Source organism: Helicoverpa zea, chromosome 2 (genome assembly GCF_022581195.2).
Source record: "Helicoverpa zea isolate HzStark_Cry1AcR chromosome 2, ilHelZeax1.1, whole genome shotgun sequence".
Classification (NCBI taxonomy): Eukaryota; Metazoa; Arthropoda; class Insecta; order Lepidoptera; family Noctuidae; genus Helicoverpa; species Helicoverpa zea.
The window spans coordinates 4,507,843-4,530,218 of NC_061453.1; the positions used below are offsets into that span (position 1 = coordinate 4,507,843).

The 22,376-nt window shown below is 34.5% G+C and overlaps 2 protein-coding genes and 1 long non-coding RNA gene across 4 annotated transcripts; 1 reads left to right on the forward strand and 2 right to left on the reverse strand.

The window, feature by feature from the left end:
* Positions 1-2,038: 2,038 nt before the first annotated feature.
* LOC124637535 lies at positions 2,039-2,444 on the reverse strand. Its single transcript, XR_006985246.1, has 2 exons — positions 2,382-2,444; positions 2,039-2,096 (listed from the first exon to the last, which is right to left on the reverse strand). It is a non-coding gene; the product is annotated as an uncharacterized LOC124637535 (long non-coding RNA).
* A 13,808-nt stretch (positions 2,445-16,252) lies between these two features.
* Positions 16,253-22,332, forward strand: LOC124643033 (E3 ubiquitin-protein ligase BRE1-like). Of its 2 annotated transcripts, XM_047181880.1 has the most exons (2): positions 16,253-18,465; positions 21,963-22,332. In XM_047181880.1, the coding sequence occupies exons 1-2, from the start codon at positions 16,471-16,473 to the stop codon at positions 22,116-22,118; spliced, it is 2,151 nt and encodes a 716-aa protein (XP_047037836.1). In that variant the 5' UTR covers positions 16,253-16,470; the 3' UTR covers positions 22,119-22,332. The 2 variants fall into 2 exon arrangements, with proteins under 2 accessions (XP_047037836.1, XP_047037827.1); XM_047181871.1 differs by lacking the exon at positions 21,963-22,332 and having other exon boundaries at positions 16,253-19,385.
* Positions 20,663-22,010, reverse strand: LOC124643075 (coiled-coil domain-containing protein 28A). Its single transcript, XM_047181923.1, has one exon. The coding sequence runs from the start codon at positions 21,790-21,792 to the stop codon at positions 21,181-21,183; it is 612 nt and encodes a 203-aa protein (XP_047037879.1). The 5' UTR covers positions 21,793-22,010; the 3' UTR covers positions 20,663-21,180.
* Positions 22,333-22,376: the final 44 nt, after the last annotated feature.

Sequence of the window (22,376 nt, forward strand, 5' to 3'; positions counted from 1 at the left end):
AATCACTATTTAATTATTATTTTTTTGACTTGAAAGCGTCAGGCTTAAAGTCTAAAAGAATATTTATTTTTTATTAAAAAAGTGACTTGCGAAATGGCTCTCTTTTGGAAGTGACCAAAGAGAATATAATATGGGTTCAAACAGAGACAATATGATTACACTTGATACTATTTTATCTGTAGTTAGGTAGAACACATTATCGTGTTATCTTTTTACTCTAAACAATGTACCTTTATCAAAACAAAATATACTTAAAACTAGCTTAACACGCCACAGATTTCGGATTTATTACGATAGATAAACGATTAATAACCGAGTTCGAAATTAAACTTCAAAAAGTTATCTCGTTGAAACCAATACTATAACAACACGAAACTGAAAGTTCACCAAACTTTTAGACACACGTATTAAGTTAGTAAATATTACCTAACAGTTTAATATAAAACGGACCACGATCGGGTTCGACCCGAGAAGCCAAGTTTAATCTTCATAAAGTCAACCGATATGTGGCAACTATCGATTGGACGACAACTCTATATTAGTGGGTACGTCATATTATAGCTATCTAAGAAGTTTTGGATTATTACTATGTTATCATCATCATCATCATCATCATCATCATCATCATCATCAGCCTATCGCAGTCCACTGCTGGACATAGGCCTCTCCAAGTGCACGCCACTGAGATCTATTTTCGGCTTCTCGCATCCAGCTCCTGCCAGCCGTCTTGCGCAAGTCATCACTCCACCGTACTATGTTATATTCAAGAAAAATTAAGACCATCAAACTCTGATCGATACGGTGTAAGGGTGATGTAGTCAGCAATAAAAAGTGAGGTCGGAATAACCTGGCCTTTCAGACATAACTTTTTTAAGACTTCTAGTTAGTTAGTTTTCTTTGAAGACAAATAGAGAACACAGTAATTACATGTAACAGGCAATTGTTTAACCCTAATAGTTTTCCACTTTTACCCCATTTATATGCTAGATTCTACGCAGCCGTTTAATGCTTATTTGGGTAGTTCTTATTATGAAGGAATTTTAACGGAACATTATTAGTCCCATACTTTTTTTCTAAAATTGAGTATTCTAAGTGGCCAGAAGTCAAGATTGTTACATAAATAAGCACAAGTTTTGCGGGTCAGACAAAATATTGGTAAATAACTAAATTATAGGTCTTTTAAAAAAAATAAGACAGGCAAATGATATATGGCACAGGAAAATGAAAATAAACATGAAATATGCATAAAAATGCATAATAAGTGACGTGGAAATTATTCACTATATATATTTTATATATTTATTAAAAACCGTTTACAATTTTAAGATGTGAATGTTATTTTACTGCCTGAAAAGTGAGAAATAACCAGGAAAGTGAGATTATTAAACACAAATCAACAGATTTATTTTTTATTTACAAACAATGAATTACAAAATTTTATTAGTAAGGCACCATAAATAATGATAGTCTGTTTTAGACGAGTCTTTAACTTAATAGTCTAAATTTGTCTTAAAGAAATCAATAAAATCAACCCATTCTATGAAATGAATACGTTATACAAAATAATCAGCTGCCTTTTTCAGGTAGTAACTTTAAAGAAACTTAATTATTAGAATGGCGTATATAATAACAGTGATTTTTTAATAATAATCAGTCGAAAATTCTCTAAATACACAGGTCAGTTTAAGTTTGCATTACATAGTCTTTATCCGATAACCAGGCAGGACAATTGAACGATACTATATCCATTTTTATGCAGTTACATTGCGCCCATTGATGACACATGGTGCATTTGATCCAATCTTGACTTGTTGTGTCTTCTTTAAATAACAATCCACAGATAATACAACAACAATCATCAGAATCAATTTCGTGTCTTTCTTAGTCGTTCAGTCATCTCGGATATTGTTTTTATCTTTCCTGTACGTACTTCTTGACTTTAATTACCTAATACTGTTTTTTTCTTTTCTTTCAAAGGACCTAACTTCTCTGGATCATTTTTCATTCTTTCATAACGTTTTCTTTATTTTTTTTTTGCTTTTGGGCTAGTACTTCTTCCCTGGTCTTTTTTTTCTTAGGTTGTGACATTTTGGTTTCTGTGGAAACAAGGCCTCAACGGATTAAAATATAAAATTTTAAGAAAAAACATAGAAATCAAAGTAAATCTATCACTTTTCTGTAATGTTATCACTTTCCTGTGTACCCAAATCCAGACAAGTGATATACAGGAAAGTGATAATTTTGAGGTTATTCACAAAAAACACAAAAACGCTGTCTCTAAATGACATTTCACTACTTCATGGAATATTTATCCTTGGTGTATTATTTAAAATAATAAAAAGTATGTATAAAATATAAATATTGTTTACGTAAATACTTACCATACAAGTGAGAAGTTGTCTGTCCCGAACGCGTCTGCGGTCGATGAGAGCTTCGTTGCGACTGTCTGATTGGCTGTTACGCGGAACTATAAGCGGCAATGAGCTTACCTAACTACCTACTTTGTCATAGAAATCTGGCAACAGCTGTCAAAATTCAATTAATAGGTATTCTTGGCACGTTTTTAGCTGACAGGAATGTGATACACAATTCTTGTCGCCCCTATTCTATGATTAAAAATCGTCAAAAAATAAGGAGCCACGAAACTTTTTTTTAAGTTTTAGCAAAGTTTTACTAATTGTTACTGTGACTAGGTATTGATTGATTTATTTATGTATTTACTTTACGCATTATGTTTGTAGAAAACTTGCGTTTTGGAAAATCGCCCCACAGGAAAGTGACAATTTTGCTCATGTTGAGGCATTTTTCTACAAAAAGATATTTTCGAATCTATCTGAATTTCAGTGCCCATATAAAATCCAATTGTTTAGTTATTCTAGATTTAAAATAAATCAAAAATATTTAAAAACTAATGAGCTATGATTTGAGCCAACCAAAATTCCTTCATTATGAGAACGAGCCATTTACATTCAATACGTTTGAACTTTGGAAAAGAGGTTGCAAGCATATCGATTACCGAACGGCAGTACAAACTTATCGTTTTTCAACGACTCTCTGGCTTAGCGAATTTATATACTCGTAAAAGTGACGCATGACCGAGATTAAGAGGAAAACTCCGAAGTTTGCTCAAAGCATTGTTGATATGTAACCCCATAAGGCAAATTAAATGGCATACTTCTTTTGTTCGCTTGACTTTATCCGAAAACAAAAAAACTGTAGAAACAAAATTAGACGTATAAAAATGCATTCAAAATTATTATTGAAATACGACTATTTCTTTCAGCCGAGTTATAGTTTGCCACCAGAAACTTGCACGAGGTAGCCGTAGGTTTAGGTGCACTGAAAATTTCCGACGTGCGGTTTTGGTACGTAACCTTTGTCCCCGACCTATTATTACATATATGTAGGTACCTACACGTCCTTAAGAATAAAGACGTCTGTGCCAAAAAAAAACAAAATTACAAAAGAGTACAGGTGAACTATTTATACAGAATCAAGGCTAAAGAAAGAAGGTTTTAAAAGAAGATTGTTGCAACATTTGTTTCGGCGGTGTTGGCTCGCGTCCAACGGGAAGCATTTAAGCTTGACCTCTTGTACTTCAAATGATAAGACTTGAGGATTAAAAATTGCACCGCTATTGTTTGTGGTTATTAATGAAGGAGCTTAGTGTATTTTTTAAAATGGTTTCCGAGGTTTTCTCTTACTTGTATTAAAGCAAAAGATTGATTTAATTATGCCGGTTTATTGCGGTCATACGTGATTCACAGCCAAGCGGATAATACTAAAAGTAGTATGGAAATAGCGTTTCGGTTTTTTGCCGATACAAAATATTTCCTTTGTCAGTTATTCATTGTCAGCTTTACTAATCCATTAAAGTTAAGTACCAAAACCAGCCCTCACGTAAACGGAGCGAATATTTTTTTACCTATGTTTCTTTTGCCAAACATTTTTAGTCATTGGTATGTGCGAGCATTTTGAAGATTATTTGACGCTAAGTTTACAGAAAAAAGGTTTACAAATAAACAGTTTTCGCAGATCCAAATGAAGCTGTTACGTTTCTAACAGAGACAATTAGAGAAAATTATTGTAGGAACGAGCATCCACTAGCATTTACTTTTATTACTGCAAGCTTTCTTAATTACATTAAGATTCTTTTAAATTTTTACGCTGAAAATAGCACTTAAGAGGACTAGAGTAAAGGACTTGACTTTTTTATGATGCCTTCGCGAATAAAGAGAGTAAATTCAATTAAGGGGCAGTAGTTGTGGTGAAAATTTAATGTAAGTACTAGCCTTTAGTATGATTATTTACTTACATTCATGTTATATACTTGAATTTAGTGTTTTACCCTCCCATAGACCTTGAGTGCGTCTTTAAAAAAATGTTTAGGGTGTTTTAAAATGTACTAAATATTTACAGCAGCATTTCTTAAAATACCTATTAAAAGTGTAATATAATAAAGTGTAATAATTAAAGTAAAAGTAAAAATATCATAGTCTCACAATGAAAAGAATTGGCATCTTACTAAATAGATTCACGACATGGTATTCCATAAAATAACATATTCCTTCAATCACTTCGAGTGGTTTCGTACAATTCACGCTCGACAAATTAACTGGGTGTTAACCTACTCAGCCGAAAACTAGCGATTGCTTTGTCTTGTCCATACATAAGTATCTATAGGGATATCGTAGGCAATCTTATTTACGATATGATACAATGATTTCACACTGGATGGCTGCCTACTGCTTATCTTGACCAACACAGCTATGAGTAACGGTCCCAACTCATCTTGTAATTTCCAACTGTTTATGAAAGATACACAAACCTTTATTCTAGTTATCTCGCATTTGGAATAAAGCCTTATTTGTGACTCATGTCTGTATACGGGTTTGCCTTTATTCAGATAATTTTGGGATAGATAAAATACTGAATGTGTGGCTGTAGTAGTAGTATGCCATATATACGGTCTATATTGGCAACTTCATAATAAATTTGTCACAATCTTAATGGTATTGCAAAAAAATAGATGAAGGCGTAAATACAAGAATAGCCTACCTTTATGGGAAACTACCGCCTCATAAACACGGAACATAAATATCAATAAAAAGGCCACATTCAATGGGAGTACAGTACGGAGAATGAATGGAATCGAGATCGGTATTCAGCTCACTTGAGTACACGACTTAATGAAACAAGCGCACGGCTGTAAAATCGCTAAACACAGATTTACTTTTATATTTTATTGCTTGATATTCTTTTTCTTTTTTCTTTCTCGCCATTGGAATGGAACGGCATTACTCAGGAACGAACGGAAAAAGTTGAAATGAAATCTGGAACTCAATGTTCGCATTAGGTAGACGTTACCTATAGTTTTTAGTCTGTATATTCGAACACGAGGAAGTTGGAGCATTGTGGCTGGCTGTTTATTCGATTCTGACTGTTTTCAGCCTTGGCCTACATAGGAGATAGTATGTCAGTCAAGGTTAAAGTTTGCAAGTGCATACAAAGGCACGGTACAAATGATTGTTTATGATTATTTTTCGTCTATTTTTAATCGGAAATGTCATAATTTCTGTGTAATGTAATGTCGCTTTGAACCAACACTAGAATACATTGATATATCAACATAATATATTAAAAATATGATACAGATAATTGTGCTACGAATATGAATAGAAAGATATCAATATCTAAAAAAATGCACACATTGTTGTAGGTACTTAATTATTCGAAGTACAAAACCTACCCTTGGCTTTAATACACTCCGAAGTTTCATTCTGGAACTAACATACGAAAACATACATACGAAAAGTCCAGCATGTCTCCACTATACATACCTTGATCTTGAGACGCTGCAGCTCGAAGTCGGCCTTCATCCGACCGTCTCTCCATCTCAACAATCAATATCACCACATCACATTTTATCAGTTTACTGTGTAACTGTTACTCTCAGATCTTACTATAGAATATTTGTGATAACTCCCACAGATTAAGCTTAGAGACGGGTTACTGTTTTGAACATTGCATATTATTTATATAGACTAGAGCTTTGAACTTGTAATTCGACTTTTTATAGATTAGTTTGATTATGGCCAGTGTGTGAGAACTGTGGTCCACCATTCATACCTAAAAAAATAAAACAAATCCTACTTCATACTTTATCGATGTGCGTTAAGCACTAGTTAATATTTCCAAAAGTAAATAAAATAATATAATCAGTAGGCAATATCCAAAACTTCTAGGCCATTATAATAAAACTCTTTCATTAGACAAAAGCAACAATATTTTAGCACCTCGTCGTCATCATAGGTATTGTCCAAAATAAAAAAAATCCTTACAAAGGAAACCAGTATCTTTCAAAACATGTTTCTATTCGATGTTGGTATTCAAATTACGTTTACTTTTGCTTCGAAGGTCTTATCTCAAAAGGAAAAGGGAACCGAAATGACGGGGAAGCGTAAATCAACATCCGATATTCATTTCTGGCCGTAAAATATAAAATAGCAAACTTTTATGTCTGTATTCTTGGTATGAACCAACTTTTTGAATTATTTTTTTGCGAAATTCCATTCTTGTATGAATAAAATGCACGTACTAAATATATCTACCGATATTTTTTACAACTCTCCACACCAGGTAAATGTGAATGAAATAACCCACTACGAATAAAATAGCAATGTGCCCAAAAAATCATCGACGAAATTATCCAAAATTAAGCTACATAATCATGTAACATACACGCAGAAATATGGGAACAGGGATGTAAACATGATATAATATAATATTAGTTAACAAGTGAAATATTCCAAGGCTACCTTTGACATGCTAAACATGATCGTGTTCGCAATATATTAACGTTACATCCCAGTATGTAATTAAAATAATTTGTCTGGAACAATTCGAATATGTTGTAAGACGTCAGTCGAAATTATCAAAGAGCCTTTGAAATTAACAGGTAAATCGTATAAAATAGTGTTGCTGTGATAAAAGGAACACGGTAGCTAACTACTATTTCTGGATATCTCATCGAAAGTTTGCGCTCCATCGAATCTCAAAACAAAAGAAGACGCATGGAGTTCATTCAAACTCATTAATGCGACAGGTGTAATATGTTCCGAGGCCTTTATCGGAGGTTCTTAGTCGGCCCGTCACGTACCCGCTCGCGATGCGTATAGCACATTTCAGTCCGATCCCGCCCATAAAAACAGATAGAAAGCCTACTAAAAGAAGCCTACGTCCAAATTATTTTTATGTTCCAAGCATGTTGTAGCACTTTATTGCTACGAGTGGCTACGCTGCGTAGCACGCTACTACGAAAATATTAAGTGAATATTTTTTTGTATTTGTTATCATTTTATTTTCGTGATTTTTTTCACTGCTATACCGGACGGGATTCAGTACTTTGACAGTATATGATTGTGATTGAGCGGATTTTGTGTGTTGAATATTGTGTTATGCCAATTACCAGTTTTTATATAAATCACATAATGAAGAAAATGGCTGTCTCTAGAGTTTAACATTGGTCCACAAAACAAGTCAATCACTCCAGCCAGCCCGTCATTCAATTTGTTAACGATATTTTCATTGATCATTTGATTCGCTACGCCGTAGCGGGTGCTACGAAGAAATTTAAATTGAATAAGTGATAGATACGGCTCATTTATGATTCAGAGGTCAATTGCCAACGAAAGAAGGTACGCTACTCTTATTGATCAAATTCAAATTCAAATTCAAATATCATAAATGCTAATACTAGACTTGGGTTTAGTATTAAGTAGTACAAACAATAGGTGTTAGAATTTTAGGTAAAAGAGTTTTACCTAAATATGCTTATTATTATCGGCGCGTTATTTGAATTAATTTCATCTATCATGCAATCTAAAAATATCATGAAAAACACTCCCCACAAATAAAAATCATTTACACACGAAAAGCTTTTCAGAATCTGTGTCAACCTAGTTTTTATCACATCTTATCGGTCACTATCTAATATCTATAGTTTCACACACCACTATCCAAATGATACGCAATCAAAGGACGGCTGGTACACCTATGTATAAATAGGTACACTAACCCATTTCATTTATCAACATACTTTTCAATTAAAACTGGCACAAGTGGGACGCGTGACAATGTGAGTTAAAACTGTGTGCAATAGGTAGGTACAGCTAATATTATATAATATGTGTACGTACACGTATGTAAGAGCATTCTATATTCGCATGTTGTAATAAAAAAAAGTTGAATTGAACACATAAATAAACATATACACGGCAAGAGTAGACATGTTACTTTCAATAAAGTTTTTACGATAACCATCGTACCTGGATGAGGGATGAATCGGGTTAGGCCTATTTATCCGACTGCTGCAGGTGAGTAAAAAAATGGAAAATGGGTGTATTTGTCCACCTTGTGAGTGATGATGACCTTAGATGTGCTAAACAAAATTTTTGTGTTGACTAATGTTGAAGCCAAAATGGTGTGCAAAATAAATTGTTACTAAACTTGTAAATCTGCAAACTCAGAACAACTGAAACTCAGTGGAGGCTTTAGCAGAAAAAAACAACAAACTTTTACATAGAACATTTCCCACGACCGCCTTTCGCGCTTCATGCAATATTCAAAACTTTTCCAATACAGTTACAAAGATACGTGTCCTTGTTTCTGGAAGAATAAATAATAAGAAGAATAATTCAACATTAATGTTATAGTTACCACAAATTTTGGATTATTTTTTATTTATGTTTTTATTTTCGTGTTGTTGGGCGGTTTAGGCTGCGTTGTGAGCGGGACGCGCGAACCGCTAGCGACGCAGATTGCGACTGACCGTGGCGCGGCGCCTGTTCGCGCTATGTTCTGTTCGCCTCATCATACGCCACCAGCCTGAACTTCGCTTATGTAAGCTTCTTGTACCGCACGCCGCCGGCGAACTTTCGTAAGCCACAAGTTTCCCATGATTAACATCAAACCGAGGGATATACTTACTGCAAGCAAGAAGTTTTATAATAATTTCTGAGACATACATATGATACATCTATAAAACATATACGCTGTTCTTTGGGTATAAGCTGCGATAATAATGGAGTAGGTAACGGTACGCCCTTCTAGCTTAAAAGGCATATCCTTCACATCCTTGAATTCAGGATCAATCCATGATTTGAGTCCTGGAAACAGAAAAAACCAAGCAACATTTTAATTGTATGAGCAACTGCAGACATGTGCTGATAAGACCTTTTGTTTCCACTTATAAAGAAGGTAACGCCAAGTTTTGTCAGTAGAACTTTGATGGTTGTTTTCTTTTATTCACATCTTTCCACATTTCACTCTATCAATGGTTAGATCCTGGTTGATGCGACTTACTCATGGTACAAATTCGCTGTAATACCTAGTAATAATTTAATTTCATTTATTTGCATAAAATGTGGTACAAGAGTTGGTACAAAATTTAATTATAGTGCTAGACACATTCCGCAGTTATAAAACAGCATGCAAATATTGAGAGAAAAAAAGAAAAACACAGACTAAATCTATCAGTTGTAAGACTCAAACAAAAGAAACACAATAATTGAAAATATGATAAGAGAAATTACAATGCATTTCTAAAATGATAGGACTGAGACGAAAACTTTCTTATAAACTCCTCAACAGAATAGAAGCTCTCTTCCTATTATTATTAGCCTAGCGTTCGTAGAGACCTACAGAATTTCTCATATGGCAATTCGATTATCTTCAGAGGCAGAGAGTTAAAGAAAATGCGTTTATTGTAAATTGTAATGCGTTTCCTTTTCTTATTGATGGTTAGGTTAAAAAATCTAAATAAACTGACCGATAAATATGACTGATGAATCGTAGAGCTAGCTATGTTTTAGAAAAAAAACTGTTCCCAACTGTACCTAGTCTTGGTCTCAGAAATAAATTAATCTGACCTTCATGACCTCTTTGGTACCATTGCACTTCGATAATATCTTTAGAATTATTTAGCTAATCGACTCTGAAATTGACTGCCCGTACTATTCGTATCTTGGATAATGTCAAAACATAACAAAGCTGAAATAAAAATAAAATATTTATAACCATAAAGGTTATGGCACATTATAGCGGCACCGCAACAGCACGGCTCCACACCAGCATTTAAGTTGTCATTCAATTTAGAGCATTAAATCGTGTATATTATAATATATTTCGTAATGTCAATATGAAAAAGCCAACGGCGAGCAGTCAACGTGCAATTGCGCGCCGACTCCGAGCCGGCAGCGAAACAACGTCATTACGTCGTGTTCAATCATAACATCAATCATAATCGTCTTATAATAATATTGAGTTTGCTGTGACAGCAAGCTTACACCTCGCGGCCGGCGCGCGGCCGGCGCGCCGACGCGACGGCGAGCGGACAGCGAGTAGTTGGCGCGCTGTCCGCTCGCCGTAGTCTTAATTCGAGGCGACGCCGTGCTGCAGCCGTGCTGTTGCGGTGCTGCTAGAATGTGCCACAAGCTTAATACTTCATAAGTCCTATCAGAATGAAAATCGACTTCTAACAGCGAAACAATTTTATAATAACAATAAATTATACAGTTCCATGGCTGATGGGTATTTAGTGTATAATTAAAACATTGTGTTACTTTAAAGAATAACGTTAATGGGCTTGGGTAGTGGGTACGGCCACGCAACACACCCATAAAATGTACTTAACTTCACTTGTTTCCTGTGTATCGTGCGTGCGTGATTTGTCACAAGACTAATAACGAATTACATTTCTGAATATTTAACCTACATTACAATTGGGTCTTCATAGTAGCAAAATTTAGGTACATCAGCTGTGTATCAATATAGTTTATAGGTAAGTACCTAGACATATCTACTTATGTACAGAGGTCCTATCCAGGGATGTCGATGTTCGAACGCGATAATAGCTATACCTCAAAACAATGTTTGATGTCCTTATTTTACTCCTATGCTCTTACAATTCACATATTATCCGATAAATGCAAATTATACAAGGTGTTGATTTGCATTTGTGCCATAGTTCAGGAGGAGGACATACAATACGTAAATAATCGATTGGAATTACAGTAGACGGGAAATAACTAATATGCACTGCTTTTTTTGTCACTGTAATGTCGTGGTATTTCCGAAGTAATCCAATTTTATGAATGAAATTTATGAGTGATCGTTGCGTATGCTTTGTGTTAGCGTTAGTGTGAGGGTGCAGCACTGTTTTAACGCCAGTAACATACGCGCCAAGTTTAAATAAGGCTAGATGACATTTACGGAATTCCGAAAAAAAATTAAAGAAAAAAAATTACGTACCAATTTTTTTATTGATTTGGGTCGAGAATCATTAGCATAATTACCTCCTTGAATATGGCACGGATGCAAATCAACAGCTTGTATTTAACAATCATTCGGATTGCATTTGAATTGTAAGAACTTTCGGAGTAGAAAAAGAACATCCAAAAAAACTTTTAAGTTAAACGGTTTTACTTTATGTGCACTGAAAACTAGAAAATAAAAAAAACTGTTAAGTCCTTACCTATAAACCTACGTAGGTGGTCCCGGTCATATTAGACTGAAATAAAAACGTGGGGCCCATTACCTAACTATTGCTGTAGTACTTTCTTCTAGAGGTATAATAGGTGTGGATTGCATCGACTTACTATAATCGTAACTGGAGATTTTGACAATCAATAATCAGCCGTAGCGGCTTCACCAGCGCACGCCGAGCTCATGATCTACCAAAGTATAAAGATATGCTTTGCCATAGGTAGGATTTCAGAGGGCCCCACGTTTTTATTTTAGTCTAATATGACCGGGACCACCTACACATAAAGTACACATAAAGTAAAACCGTTTAACTTAAAAGTTTTTTTTACCGATTTTTTATTTTCTAGTTTTTAGTATTTAATGAAAATGCCTACCGAATATTCCTCATTCTATATATGGGTCAGCAGCGGTGAGGGAGTGCCAGTCTCTTACTGACTAAAAACCGTTGTGTTTCGTCGTAGGCCTTTTATGTACCAGGACCACGGTAACTCTTTCGAACAATCCCGCAGGCTGGGGTTGCTGACAGTATAGATAGTTCAACTCAGATTTGCGCGCGGCCCTATGTGTGCGTCGGCTTGTAAATATACAACTTTCATTTGTGTGACAGTGACGTCGTCCGAGCATGACGTGTTCTCATCGCTTTTTGTTATGGGTACAGTCGTTTACGAAAATGTCTAGTTCTTCACGGAGAAAATGTTTTAAGGAGTCAGGTAGCGTTTCAAAAAAATGAAACAACATTCAAAGCTTTTTATTATTACATTTTACAGTTTATCATTATTTTCTCATACGGCTTTTCAAATTGACATTGACAGTATCTAAGAAATAAATGAAGTGAAATATCTAAGATGAATTAAATACTCCTTACATATTTTCTAGCTCGGGGTACGCGGACAATAAATAAATGTGTGGACTAAGAATGTAAAATACCTATAATTTAGTATAATAATGGAAACAAAATGTGTGGGGAATTTTAAAAAATTATATTGCTTCGCATAATGTCGACCAAAATAAGACGGAAATAATGAAACTCATAAATGAACGTTTAAGTCAAATTGATGAAGGGATGTTGGGTAATACTTGTCGACATGTACAAAAGAAAAAAGAAGAATACTATAGACATTTTGACATGGAGTCAGAATTTATAATTAACATTGGTGAAAGTAGCGAATCCGAAAATTCATCATTTGATTTTTCAAGTAGCGACACAGAATCATTATAAATAAATAAACTAAATTACGTAATAACTGTACTTTAAACAGCCGTATACAACCCCTAAATAACTGTATTTGTACCCGACTGTACCTCTTGTCACGCACACAAAGTCACTGTATATGTACAAGGGTTACCCACACATAGGGCCGCGCGCACGACTGAGTTGAACTTACTATATTCTACTTGTGTAGCCCTTTCATTTGATACCCATATTGAGGGGGTTGTGGAAAAAATATGTAAGCCGCCATTTTGTACCGGCGGCCATCTTGGATTTACAATGTTATTGATATTACTATATTGTATTGTCATCGGAATTGAAGGTGTGTACCAAATTTCAGATCAATCTGACAACAGGAAGGTACTTAAATTTGAATTACTAAAGGAGATGGCCAAAGGACCATGGGCAAAAATGTATGAAGCCTGGCCTCACCCACCAACAGAGATGAGACCACTTTGAATATACTTGTAAAGCACTAAATATAAAGATTTAAACTCATTTTTGCGAAGAATCCATGGGGTTATTTTGCTATAAATATTTTTCTCCGACCATAAATAAACTAATATTCTGCAAAAAGTAGTGCTGTTATGGCAGTGTAGGTTTTGTTATTGAACACCTTTAACTAGTTTTAATTCCAGGTTTAATGTATACATAAAAAATAAAATAGCTGCTAACAGTTAAAATTATTTTTGTTAACATTTCAATCAATATCAATAATAATGTCGTCTAAGTATCCTGCCGGTGGATTAAATTGTGAGTGCCTGCCTAATCCTAGATACCATATTATTGAAATGATATGAGCACAACTTCCTACTTAGCGTCTACCTGTTAGACACGAGCAGTAATACTGAGCGATGGCATCTCGACCCATTTCATTTCTGTTAACCAGAATGTATACCTACGTAATATGTAAACCTATTTAGGTGTATATCTTTTTTTTGCCATGGAATTGAAGGCAGTGCCCATAGTAACAATTTTAGTACAAACAAAAACCTTCACAACGGCATATGCTATAACTCTGTTGGACAATGGGCCCAATTTGACTCATGGTCCTTTTCATAGTAAAAAAACCCAGAATCGACAGCAACGAAATGGGTACCAATGGGTTCGTTATGATAGACCTTTGATGGTGCCAAAAAGTCAAGCCTGAAATCCATGGGGTATAGGAGCTATATCATATTTTCACAAAAATAGGTTATGTTGAATTTCTGTTGATTTTAAAGATTATTTACATAAAGGACCATCAAAAACAAGGTATACTAACATTATACATGCGAATAGTAATATCCCCATAGTTACAGAGTTTGCCTAGTAATTTAAAGGTCTTGAGTTTGACCCCCACCCATTGCACTATTCACATGAACCACTCCAGATACGATTGAGTACCGACCTTACCTACTTGAAGAGGTTTCCCTGTTATGTGTAAACTTCTGAACTGGCAAAGGTTGATAAAAAAGAAAACTTAAAAGTAAAAAAAAAAAATTTTTTTAATTATTTTTAGATTTTTAGTCACTATTCGCATAACTGAAAAGTTCTTGTCAATGCGAATAATATGAGCCCAAACACGAGGTAGTTAATATTTACCATTGCCGAGTTCCTTTGACCTTCTCTCTTCTCCATGATCAGGTCAGCTCTAAACCTTCACTCGTGTATAGTGCTAACAGACATACACCTGAGTGTAAAGTTTTTACCCTATGCACAACTTCTTATGAACAGTAAACAGAAAAGTTAAGCTTTTTTTATGTACCTACTAAAATCTTAATCGAAAAAACCTTGTAAAAAGAGAACCCCATGGTTTTTAGATGATATGAAATACTTTTTGTAATCTACAAATTATACTGAATCCAACCATATATACGAAGTTTCTGTCGATTCTGGGTTTTTTTTTTGGCCATCTCCTTTGACCCAAGAATAATAAATAAATAAAAAATAAAAAAAAAAACAAACAGGGTGAGCTAAATAAAACCGTTTAATAATAAAAATGCTTTGTGGTGTATTATTACCGGAAGGCGGAATCATAACTTAGGTAAAATAAAAAAAAAGATTATTGAATTTATGGCTACCAGTTGTCAAATTCATCTTAAATAGCCCATTTACTCGGGAAGGAAATAGGATATCTTAATCAGCGTATATTTTTTATCCAGGTGCGTGAAATAGTTCTCACAAGACGCGGTTAGAATCGCTGGCGGAAGCTAGTCAGTCAATCATAAAGGTTCGCTATCCGAGTCCTTAGGTGACTATTCAAATTCAAGAAGGTACATATATACCTTTATTTTAATACATTAATCGTGATTATTACCTTATCAATTTATAACGTACTGTAAATAGCCATAACCACTTTCAGTCGGAATAAATCGGAGACCCCATTGATTTCTAACCAAGTACCTATTAGCAAGAGGAAAAGAAAGAGTAAGTTATGTATGCAGTAGTACTAAGTAGTAGTTTTAATAGTAATCTTCTCCAGGATGTCATTATAAATCAATCAAGAACTCCAGAAAGATCACGGGTGGGTTTAATTCGTAAAAGACTGGCACTCCCTTCAGCTGCATGCACTCACAGCAGCTTGGACAATTTAATTTCCCAATTACCAAAAAAGGGCAATCTTAATCCAAATTGCATCTCAGTCAATATCGGAATATGGCAAATAAAAGGATTACCTAACTAAGGTAAGGAATATTTTTTATTAGGATTTAATATAAAAATAGTGTCCTGAATAGGACATTACTATTTGTTATTTATCTCGGTAAAATAAAACCGACCTTTTTTGGTTTTATCACTTATAATCAATGAAGTATGTTAACAATATTTATTTGGTAATCATACATTGAAAGGCTAGTTGGTCGCAAACGTAAAAAATGGCAGTGCTGCCGAAACCCCACTCGAAACCCTCTGCGTTCCGTCGCCCGCGCGCAAGTTGCGTTCCACTTCTCGCCTTATTTATCGCTGCGTTCCGACGAAGACATATTTTAATAAGTTCTCCGCAAGACCAAACATTCTTTTCTGTTAATATTTCACCATACTTTCTATTCTTAGAATACTGTAAAAGTTCTATAATTTATGGTCAAAAGGTTGACTTCAAGCGTCAGATATTTTTGGTATTCGTTTTCCTTATTGCCAGTGGTTAAAAAAGTACATGAATTCATGGAAATAATAAACAAAAAAAAAAGAATATTTGTCATCGATTCTATATTTATAAAATTGTAGTAATGTACCTGTATGTTCCAACAACTAGATAAATTTAATTTCGTAGTGTTTTGAAAATCGTTACACGGACAGTCGAAGGAAAACACGTGACAACCACGCGCAGCTCGAGTTACCATTTGATTCCATAGTCGCTGTAAATCCCTCATTTCTGAACTCGTACCATTACCTGGTTAGCTAATTTGCTGTATTTTGAGTGTGTTGTTTCTGAAAACTCTACGTACATAAAATAGTTAACTTTCATTCAGACATTACTGTAGTTGTGGACAATGGGGAAAACTTTTTTCTGTGTATAGCAACCCTAAACGTCGGAGTTGTCTTTTCTGAGAGACAACGGCAAATTTTGTTATTATTTTGAGTTAGGTAGGCTTTAAATTTTACAATTTAGAATAGTTTTGGTTTAAGTAATTAACGTTTGGACTGAAGTTTTGGTCATCAAATTAGTGCATAGGCTGTGAATTGTGTGCAGTAAAGTGAGAAGCTAAAATTTACCTATACCTAAATATTAAGTGACCATGGGTAATTCCCGGAATAAAAAGACGCCTAAAAAGCGTAAAACGCCTAATAAAAAAAATTGTCGAAGAACTTCCAGCCAGAAAGAAAACGTGCCGAAATCTGAGACTAAGAAGCCAAAAACACCTAAACCCAATGGAAGCATAGCAATGTCTAAACAATTAATGTTAAAGAAGCGAAATGCGAACACTCAAGAGCGGCGGTCATCCAGATTAAGTGAAAAGTGTTGTGTGAATCGCAAGCCTAACCCATCATTAGCTGAGCTGGAAAGAATGTATGCAGATTCAGATGAAGATGACGAATCTCCAAAAACTCCTTCACAATCACCTAAAAAAGAAGAGGAAAACCTGTTATCACCCACAACAATTAGCAAAATATCTCAACGAGTTATGGGTTTGATAGAGAGCACCGATCCCACTGAGCTATTGCAGGAAGTTGCACCGTTACTTGAGGAACCTCCACCACCTGTGATTCCAGTTAAAAAGAGGAAAAAGTCTGGCATTCCATACATTGTTGGTTGCAAGGATCGTCCACAAGTAATAAGAAAGCCATCAGTGAAGTTCTGTAAAGGTGATGAAAAATATGGAGTGAATTCTTCAGATAACGAGGAATCAGATGAACCTCCCAAAAAACGAGCTAAACCTTCAAGGATACCTAACTATTCAAAATCCATATTTAATGCTAAAAGTGATGAAATTGCAGAAAGACTTGTAAAAGAAGATGGGGAACATCTTAGTGATACTAGTGTAGATAGTAATAAAACTGTAGAGTACGATCCAACACCCTACCAGAACTCCAGGCCACATTCATTCTCACCTAAGCCAAGTACATCTAGAGATGATAAAGTTTTTATGGAAAATGATCAGAGATTCAATGAAAGCCTGAAGAAAATGAAAGGAGAAATGGATGAAAGAAGGGAGGTTAAAGATTTGGATGAAACAATGAAAATTGAAGATATGGATGAAACAATCAAAATTGGAGATATGGATGAAACAATAAAAATTGAAGATATGGACGAAGTCATGGAAATCAAAGATGTTGATGACACAATAGAAATTAAAGATGTCGATGAAACAAAGGCTGAAATTAAAGATGTAAATATTATTGATATGTCATATGAAACCATTGTAATTGATGATCCTGTAGATGTCAAACCTAGAAATAAAATTCAAAACCCCACTAGTGTTACAGATGAGACTGTGGTTGCGAGTATTGAACCAAAAAACCTAGAGGATGTTAAACCAAAACAAATTGTTGAAATACAAAGTGTACCTGATGATAATGATGAAGACTGCATAATAGTTCCAAATACTCCAAGTAGTAGAGATCAAAATACTTCAAATAGCAAACCTATTGTCATTGAAGATGAGTATAAAAGCATTGACAATATGGATCTGGACACTTATACTAATGAATCAATTGAAATAATTGATATTGATGTTGATGACGTAATTGCTGAAAATAAATCCATTCTTGATAAATATAAGGAAAATGCAACCAAAAAAATTAATAGAATTAATACAGTTCCTTCTTCTTACAACAATTCTAATATTCAACAGAAACTTTTAACACAGTCTAATGCTAATGATAAAGTAATTACAATAAATGACAGTGAAAACAATGAAACCAGTTCTCCAAGTAATAATCAAAGCAATACTAGACCACAGTCAACACCTCAAAATCAAAGTGCAAGGAGAACAGAACCGTCTTGTAACAATCAAATACAACCTTCAACAACATCATCGTCATTGTCCAGAAATAGAGCATTAACAGAAATTCTAAAAGATTTTTTTAATATTAATCCTACTCCAAGAAATATAACACAAGGGACTATTCCGAGGTCATTTTCAGAAAACCTTGGTGATCTGTTCGCCCGAGTTGTTAGATCATTTGAAAATAATGCAAGAAATAGAGAACCATCTACCTCACGCCCTGTAAATGCGCCTGCTGTATCTACTCACACTTCTCCAACTGTTAACAATAGGGGGAATGAAACAGTAAGAGTAAATCCTTCATCTAATACTAATCGTCCATCAAATACCACATCCACTGTTAATCACGCATCAAGTACTAAATCTAATGTTAATCCTTCATCAAAAACTACATCTAATGTTAGTCGAGAAACCAACAATGAGCAACAAAATTCAACACCTACAAGGAATTTAGGTGACTGCCCTATCTGTTTAGACCCCCTTACCTCAGCGGGGATCGCCTCAACAATATGTGGCCACGTATTCTGTTTGCCATGTATTCAAACAGCAATCAAAGCCAATGGTAAAAAGTGCCCTACATGCAGGAAAGCTCTTAAAGGTGCTGGTGGTGGGTACCACCAATTATTCTTGTAAATATTTATGATTATTATATGTTTATTTTTGTAACCTACCAGTGTAGAACACTCATGGTGATTATTGTTCTACTTAAGCCATATATTCACTCTGAAGCAGAGTGCCTGCATGGCTTTCATCTGTTTTTTTAATACTAGTCATTTAGATTGCCATATTTATACATAACGGTTATGAATAAAACTAGCAACTTTAGGTGTCTATGCACTCACTAATCATTCCATTTAGCATTTTTCCATTTTGTAATTAATATATGCAATAATGCATATACTTATCTTGTGTAAATCATATTATAAGTATGTGACTGCCTACTTCAAACAGTGATAATTTGTATTAAGTACAATTTAAACCTATTTCTGTATACCTATTAATTGTTTACAATATGGAGTACTTATACTTTAATGACCTATATAATTATAATAGTATGAAAATTCATACAACTATATATTTTCACCTTTAGGTATACAGGGTGGCCCATCCATAGGCGTCCAAAAGAAAAATTTCGAAGCTCTATGCTATGGGGTATCCAAATCACCCCCATGTATGTTCAGCGATTTTTTGTACTTTAGGAGCTAGAATTATTTTTATTTTTTTTCCGTAATTTTCATTTCAACATTGTTTTCCCTTTTTTCCCTAAAGCTGGGTACTCACTTAGAAGTGTAGCACGTAACGTATCAGATACGGTATCAACCTGCAAGTGGGTACGGCTCGTCCACGGTCCTCACTAGCACACTGCGAGCCGCCTTTGTGTTCGCAGCGAAACCGCCACTCGGCGGGTCACTGCGAGCGTCCAGCGCTCCACGCGCGAGCGGCTTGCAGCGGGCTCGTGCCTACGTACTCACTTGATACCGTATCTGATACGTTACGTGCTACACTGCTAAGTGAGTACCCAGCTTAACGTTTACAGATGTTTTTTTTTTGTGTAATTAATCATCATGATAGTTAATCATTAAAAAATGCAATAATTGGCCTCAAGGCCAGTTCCAGGAGCAAAACCACTATTAATCTGAATCAAAATTTACTAATAAATCACATTTTAATCTTTAATTCTTATCTTTTAAAGGTACATTTTAAAATTTTATGTGAATTGAAAAGGCAAACGTGGGATTGGGAAGACCTACTTTACAAAAAAGAGGCAAAAGGGATGATAATGCGATAGAAAAAATGTTAAATAATAATAAAAACTACATTAAAATATGATTTATTCATAAATTTTGAGTTTTTCTTGTATTCATAAAAAATAAGGATTTTTCGATAGGATGAATATGTTTTGCATTTAACGCTCGATCAAACGAACATTCGATATTTTGAACACCCGATGTATAGACTGCGCGATGTATTGAATGTTCGATTTAATAACCGTTCGATATTATGAATGTTCGAGTATTTAGAATTTCGATTAATAGTGGTCGATCAATTGATATTCGATTATTTGTTATTCGATTTGGCATAGTACACCCGATTCGGATACCCCATAGCCCAGAGCTAATTTTTTCTTTTGGACGCCTATGGATGGGCCACTCTGTATAAAAAATAAAACTTGTTTAGATTTAGTTTCATAGTTTAATTATTAAAAATTATCAATTATATTTTTCAAGCAGTTTACTAGTTAAATAAGTACTGCTCTCTGATTGTTATTTTTTTAGTTGTAGGTATTAATTGCTTTAAATTTTTTTAATGTGATACATAAATATAGCTACTATATATTAATCAAATCGCAGCTTGATCCAAATAGGTTCAATGCTGTTTTTACCTTCCATAGAAACTAAAATGTGGCTAAGTTTATGAATTATTATTCTTATCTAAGTTTTCAGTGCATATTGGATTAGGACAGGAAATATTAAAACATAAGTTTGATTACATAGAAGAACTGTTTTTTATTTGAAATGAATCACTATGAGGCTATATTATACATATTTATCATTGGAACAAACTATAAACAAAAAGGAAATAATAATACATCCTACACTGAGATAATAAGTCGCATTTAACTGATTTAGCTGTTTTACAATTTTAGCATGTAAATTATACAAATAAACTTTCTCATATAAGGATTCCATGGTTGTATTTGTGTAACTTGCTTTAACACTTTTTTCTTTTTCTTAAAACATTGTCGACTTTGAAACGTGAACTTGAAAGTTCATAGGAAACAGTTGCTTTAAGAAAACTGATTTTCATGTTGTCGGTGAAGTTGTATCTTAATGTAATTACATATCTTTACTAATATCACATTCAAAACACTTTTCAGTTAACCCTTACATCAATATATTTTGATATCCCATCCATTGTAAAATAATTAAAAATAACACCAATTAGGTACCATCTAGTCTTATTTTATAAATTAATTTATTATTATAGCTAATGCCCTCTTTATTGTGGTTTTTCTGTGCCACTGCTGTTAACAGTACTATCATCAGAATGTAGATGCTCTATGGACGCCGAAAGTTGTTCTAAACTCTGCACAAGCTGTGCCATTTTATCCCTAGAGGCTGAGTTTTCAAAACTGTCTTCAGTAGGCTTTTCAACATCTGCACAGAGCCTGAAGTGTAAGCGAGCCAAATGTTCCTGTTGATCCCTAATATTAATCATTTGCTCCATACTACCGCCAGTACCAAATGCGCTCAACTTCCCAGTATGGAAATCGTCTAATAGTTCTAATAGAGCCTTCTCCATGTTTTTAACATCTGGTGCTTCTTTTGGTATACTTTTTGGTTTATTGTTAGTGGATCGCATCATGTTATTATCCCTATTCAAGCGTTTTTCACTGACATAAGAAATTTTGGTCGATTCATTGACACTACTGTTGCCTACGCCAGAAGTGGTTTGGCCCAAATTCTTCGATGTTAAGCTGGCAGGACCGCTCGACAACTTGTTACTTGCGACTGGCGATGTCGCCACATGAGGAACCTTCTGTTCTTCTTCGTCGCCTTCATTCTGCATGAGTTGTTGTGTTTCGTTAACTTCTTCCAAATGTAAGCTCATGTAGGCTTTACAGTATTAAGCAGTGCACAGTAAGTTGTATGTTATTAAAGTTTAATTATTTTTCGTAACAACACTTATTAAAAGTTTTAGCTTTCTTTTGTAGCGTGTATTAGTTTGTACACGAAATAAAATAAGAGAAGATTACTGATTTGTTTATATTTTCTTTTCAGAAGACAGGCGTAGACCTAATGTCAAATCGTGAATCATGGCAGGATGACAGTAAGATGTCAACGTCACAAACAGATTGTAATCCTGTCGGACTGTCGGACGATCCCGTGGATCATGTCCGACGTCCTCGCCTCGCCTTGGTGATTTACGGAGAATAAACAAAAATTTTGGAGCGGTGTTGGTTCCATTTCAATCTATACATACGTAATAGTAGGAACGGAAACACCGCTGCTTGTTACAGCTTGTTATGATCCATATTCTTGTCTATTTCAAACAAAGAAACTGAATCCTTTTAATTCACATAAATTCTTAGCCTTTTGTTAATTTAATTTAAAAATAATTCTTCAACAATAATCAGACATCATTTTATGATATTGATATTTCTTATTTTATCTCAACATATTCCAAGCTAGATA